This window comes from Engystomops pustulosus, chromosome 8 (assembly GCF_040894005.1).
Source record: "Engystomops pustulosus chromosome 8, aEngPut4.maternal, whole genome shotgun sequence".
Taxonomy (NCBI): Eukaryota; Metazoa; Chordata; class Amphibia; order Anura; family Leptodactylidae; genus Engystomops; species Engystomops pustulosus.
In genome coordinates, this window is record NC_092418.1 from 1,410,343 (window position 1) to 1,413,994 (window position 3,652).

At 66.7% G+C, this 3,652-nt stretch overlaps 1 protein-coding gene across 1 annotated transcript; it reads left to right on the forward strand.

Annotated features, from left to right (window-relative positions):
- The first annotated feature begins 294 nt into the window (after nt 1–294).
- LOC140075702 (claudin-4-like) lies at nt 295–1,020 on the forward strand. The gene has a single exon (XM_072121885.1). The coding sequence runs from the start codon at nt 304–306 to the stop codon at nt 946–948; it is 645 nt and encodes a 214-aa protein (XP_071977986.1). The 5' UTR covers nt 295–303; the 3' UTR covers nt 949–1,020.
- Nucleotides 1,021–3,652: the final 2,632 nt, after the last annotated feature.

Genomic DNA, 3,652 nt, shown 5'->3' on the forward strand with positions numbered 1-3,652 from the left:
GGGGGGGTTTGTATTGTCTATGGGGGTCTCCCACCAGGCTAGTGGTTCTCCTGGTTTGGAGGTCTCCTGGTAAGTTTGGGGGCTTCAGTGTTATGTGGGAGGTTTCCTTCTACATTTTTAGGGGTGCGCTGTGTATGTTGAGGGATCCTCTAGTGGGACAGATGCGGTCTCTGTGGGGGAGGGTTGTGCAGGATTCTGAGGGGTCTGTTGGCCTTGTATTTTTGGGGTCCGCCGTCTGTTGGCTTTGTATATTGGGGGTCCTGCCGTCTCTCACATATCTCCTTGTCTTGCAGCTCGTTGGTCATGGCTTCCACTGGTCTCCAGATCCTGGGCATGGCGCTGGCCCTGATTGGTTGGGTGGGCTCCATCATCACCTGCGCGCTGCCCATGTGGAAGGTGACGGCATTCATCGGGAACAACATTGTGGTGGCGCAGATCATCTGGGAGGGATTGTGGATGAACTGTATTGTGCAGAGCACCGGGCAGATGCAGTGTAAGGTCTACGACTCGATGCTGGCGCTGCCCCAGGACCTGCAGGCTGCCCGCGCCTTGACCGTCATCTGCGTCCTGGTGGCCATCCTGGCCGTCCTCATCGGGATTGTGGGAGCCAAGTGCACCAACTGCGTGGAGGATGAGACCACCAAGGCGCGGGTGAGCCTGGTGGCCGGGGTGGTCTTCCTGGTTGCTGGCGTCCTCATGTTGATCCCTGTCTGCTGGTCAGCCAATAGCATCATCCGTGACTTCTACAATCCGCTGGTGGTGGAGGCGCAGAAGCGGGAGCTTGGGGCCGCTCTGTACATCGGCTGGGCCTCCGCTGCCCTCCTGCTGCTGGGGGGCTCCCTGCTCTCCTGCTCCTGCCCCAAGAAGTCTGAGGTCTCCTACACGGCTCGCTACACGGCTGCCCCCTCCCAGGCCCGCAGCGACTACCCCAGCAAGAACTACGTATGAGACTGATGGGGGCAACGGGGGGACGACGGATTTTATACTCAATGACTTGTTAATAAAATGATTTGTTTTCTATATTGAGCAGAGGCCTCGTTACTACAGGGGGACTACTACTCCCAGCATCCTGCTATGAGCAGATGCTGGGGCTTTTTCTCAGGAAAGTTAAGTGTTCAGAGGGGGAGGCTGCGGCCCGATCCATTATTCATGTGGGGGAGGAGGGGGGGCGAGATTAAGGAGCATCCCTGGCAGGAGAGGACATGGTTTACCCTGTGGGGGAGGGTGTGAGGGCCTCATGATGTGTTCCTCTACCCGGCCGCTCCGTTAGTGCTCCTCTACCCGCCCCCCCCACGGCCGCTCCGTTAGTGCTCCTCTACCCGCCCCCCCCGGCCGCTCCGTTAGTGCTCCTCTACCCGCCGCCCCCCCCCCCCCCCGCCGCTCCGTTAGTGCTCCTCTACCCGCCCCCCCCCCCGGCCGCTCCGTTAGTGCTCCTCTACCCGCCCCCCCCCCCCCCGGCCGCTCCGTTAGTGCTCCTCTACCCGCCCCCCCCCCCCCGGCCGCTCCGTTAGTGCTCCTCTACCCGCCCCCCCCCGGCCGCTCCGTTAGTGCTCCTCTACCCCCCCCCCGGCCGCTCCGTTAGTGCTCCTCTAGCCGCCACCCCCCCCCCCCGGCCGCTCCGTTAGTATTCCTCTAAACGCCCCCCCCCCCCCCCGGCCGCTCCGTTAGTGCTCCTCTACCCGCCCCCCCCCGGCCGCTCCGTTAGTGCTCCTCTACCCCCCCCCCCCCCCCGGCCGCTCCGTTAGTGCTCCTCTAGCCGCCACCCCCCCCCGGCCGCTCCGTTAGTGCTCCTCTACCCGCCCCCCCCCCCCCGGCCGCTCCGTTAGTGCTCCTCTACCCCCCCCCCCGGCCGCTCCGTTAGTGCTCCTCTAGCCGCCACCCCCCCCCCCCGGCCGCTCCGTTAGTGCTCCTCTACCCCCCCCCCCCCGGCCGCTCCGTTAGTGCTCCTCTACCCCCCCGGCCGCTCCGTTAGTGCTCCTCTACCCCCCCGGCCGCTCCGTTAGTGCTCCTCTACCCCCCCGGCCGCTCCGTTAGTGCTCCTCTACCCCCCCGGCCGCTCCGTTAGTGCTCCTCTACCCGCCCGGCCGCTCCGTTAGTGCTCCTCTACCCGCCCGGCCGCTCCGTTAGTGCTCCTCTACCCGCCCGGCCGCTCCGTTAGTGCTCCTCTACCCGCCCGGCCGCTCCGTTAGTGCTCCTCTACCCGCCCGGCCGCTCCGTTAGTGCTCCTCTACCCGCCCGGCCGCTCCGTTAGTGCTCCTCTACCCGCCCGGCCGCTCCGTTAGTGCTCCTCTACCCGCCCGGCCGCTCCGTTAGTGCTCCTCTACCCGCCCGGCCGCTCCGTTAGTGCTCCTCTACCCGCCCGGCCGCTCCGTTAGTGCTCCTCTACCCGCCCGGCCGCTCCGTTAGTGCTCCTCTACCCGCCCGGCCGCTCCGTTAGTGCTCCTCTACCCGCCCGGCCGCTCCGTTAGTGCTCCTCTACCCGCCCGGCCGCTCCGTTAGTGCTCCTCTACCCGCCCGGCCGCTCCGTTAGTGCTCCTCTACCCGCCCGGCCGCTCCGTTAGTGCTCCTCTACCCGCCCGGCCGCTCCGTTAGTGCTCCTCTACCCGCCCGGCCGCTCCGTTAGTGCTCCTCTACCCGCCCGGCCGCTCCGTTAGTGCTCCTCTACCCGCCCGGCCGCTCCGTTAGTGCTCCTCTACCCGCCCGGCCGCTCCGTTAGTGCTCCTCTACCCGCCCGGCCGCTCCGTTAGTGCTCCTCTACCCGCCCGGCCGCTCCGTTAGTGCTCCTCTACCCGCCCGGCCGCTCCGTTAGTGCTCCTCTACCCGCCCGGCCGCTCCGTTAGTGCTCCTCTACCCGCCCGGCCGCTCCGTTAGTGCTCCTCTACCCGCCCGGCCGCTCCGTTAGTGCTCCTCTACCCGCCCGGCCGCTCCGTTAGTGCTCCTCTACCCGCCCGGCCGCTCCGTTAGTGCTCCTCTACCCGCCCGGCCGCTCCGTTAGTGCTCCTCTACCCGCCCGGCCGCTCCGTTAGTGCTCCTCTACCCGCCCGGCCGCTCCGTTAGTGCTCCTCTACCCGCCCGGCCGCTCCGTTAGTGCTCCTCTACCCGCCCGGCCGCTCCGTTAGTGCTCCTCTACCCGCCCGGCCGCTCCGTTAGTGCTCCTCTACCCGCCCGGCCGCTCCGTTAGTGCTCCTCTACCCGCCCCCCCCCCGCTCCGTTAGTGCTCCTCTACCCGCCCCCCCCCCGCTCCGTTAGTGCTCCTCTACCCGCCCCCCCCCCGCTCCGTTAGTGCTCCTCTACCCGCCCCCCCCCCGCTCCGTTAGTGCTCCTCTACCCGCCCCCCCCCCCGCTCCGTTAGTGCTCCTCTACCCGCCCCCCCCCCGCTCCGTTAGTGCTCCTCTACCCGCCCCCCCCCCGCGGCACACCACTACTGCAGCCTTTTCCCTACTTGCAGCTCCTGCCCATTCATAGTATCATAGTATATAAGGCTGGAAGGAGACGCAAGTCCATCAAGTCCAACCTTTGATGGTCCAAGTCCAACCCTGCGTCCATTCCTCCCAGGGGCACCACTTGGAGGAGGAAGGAGGGTCACATCTGTGCCTCTCTGCCACTGACCCTGGTCATGTGCCTCTCGCCGGAGACCCTGACCCTGGTCAGC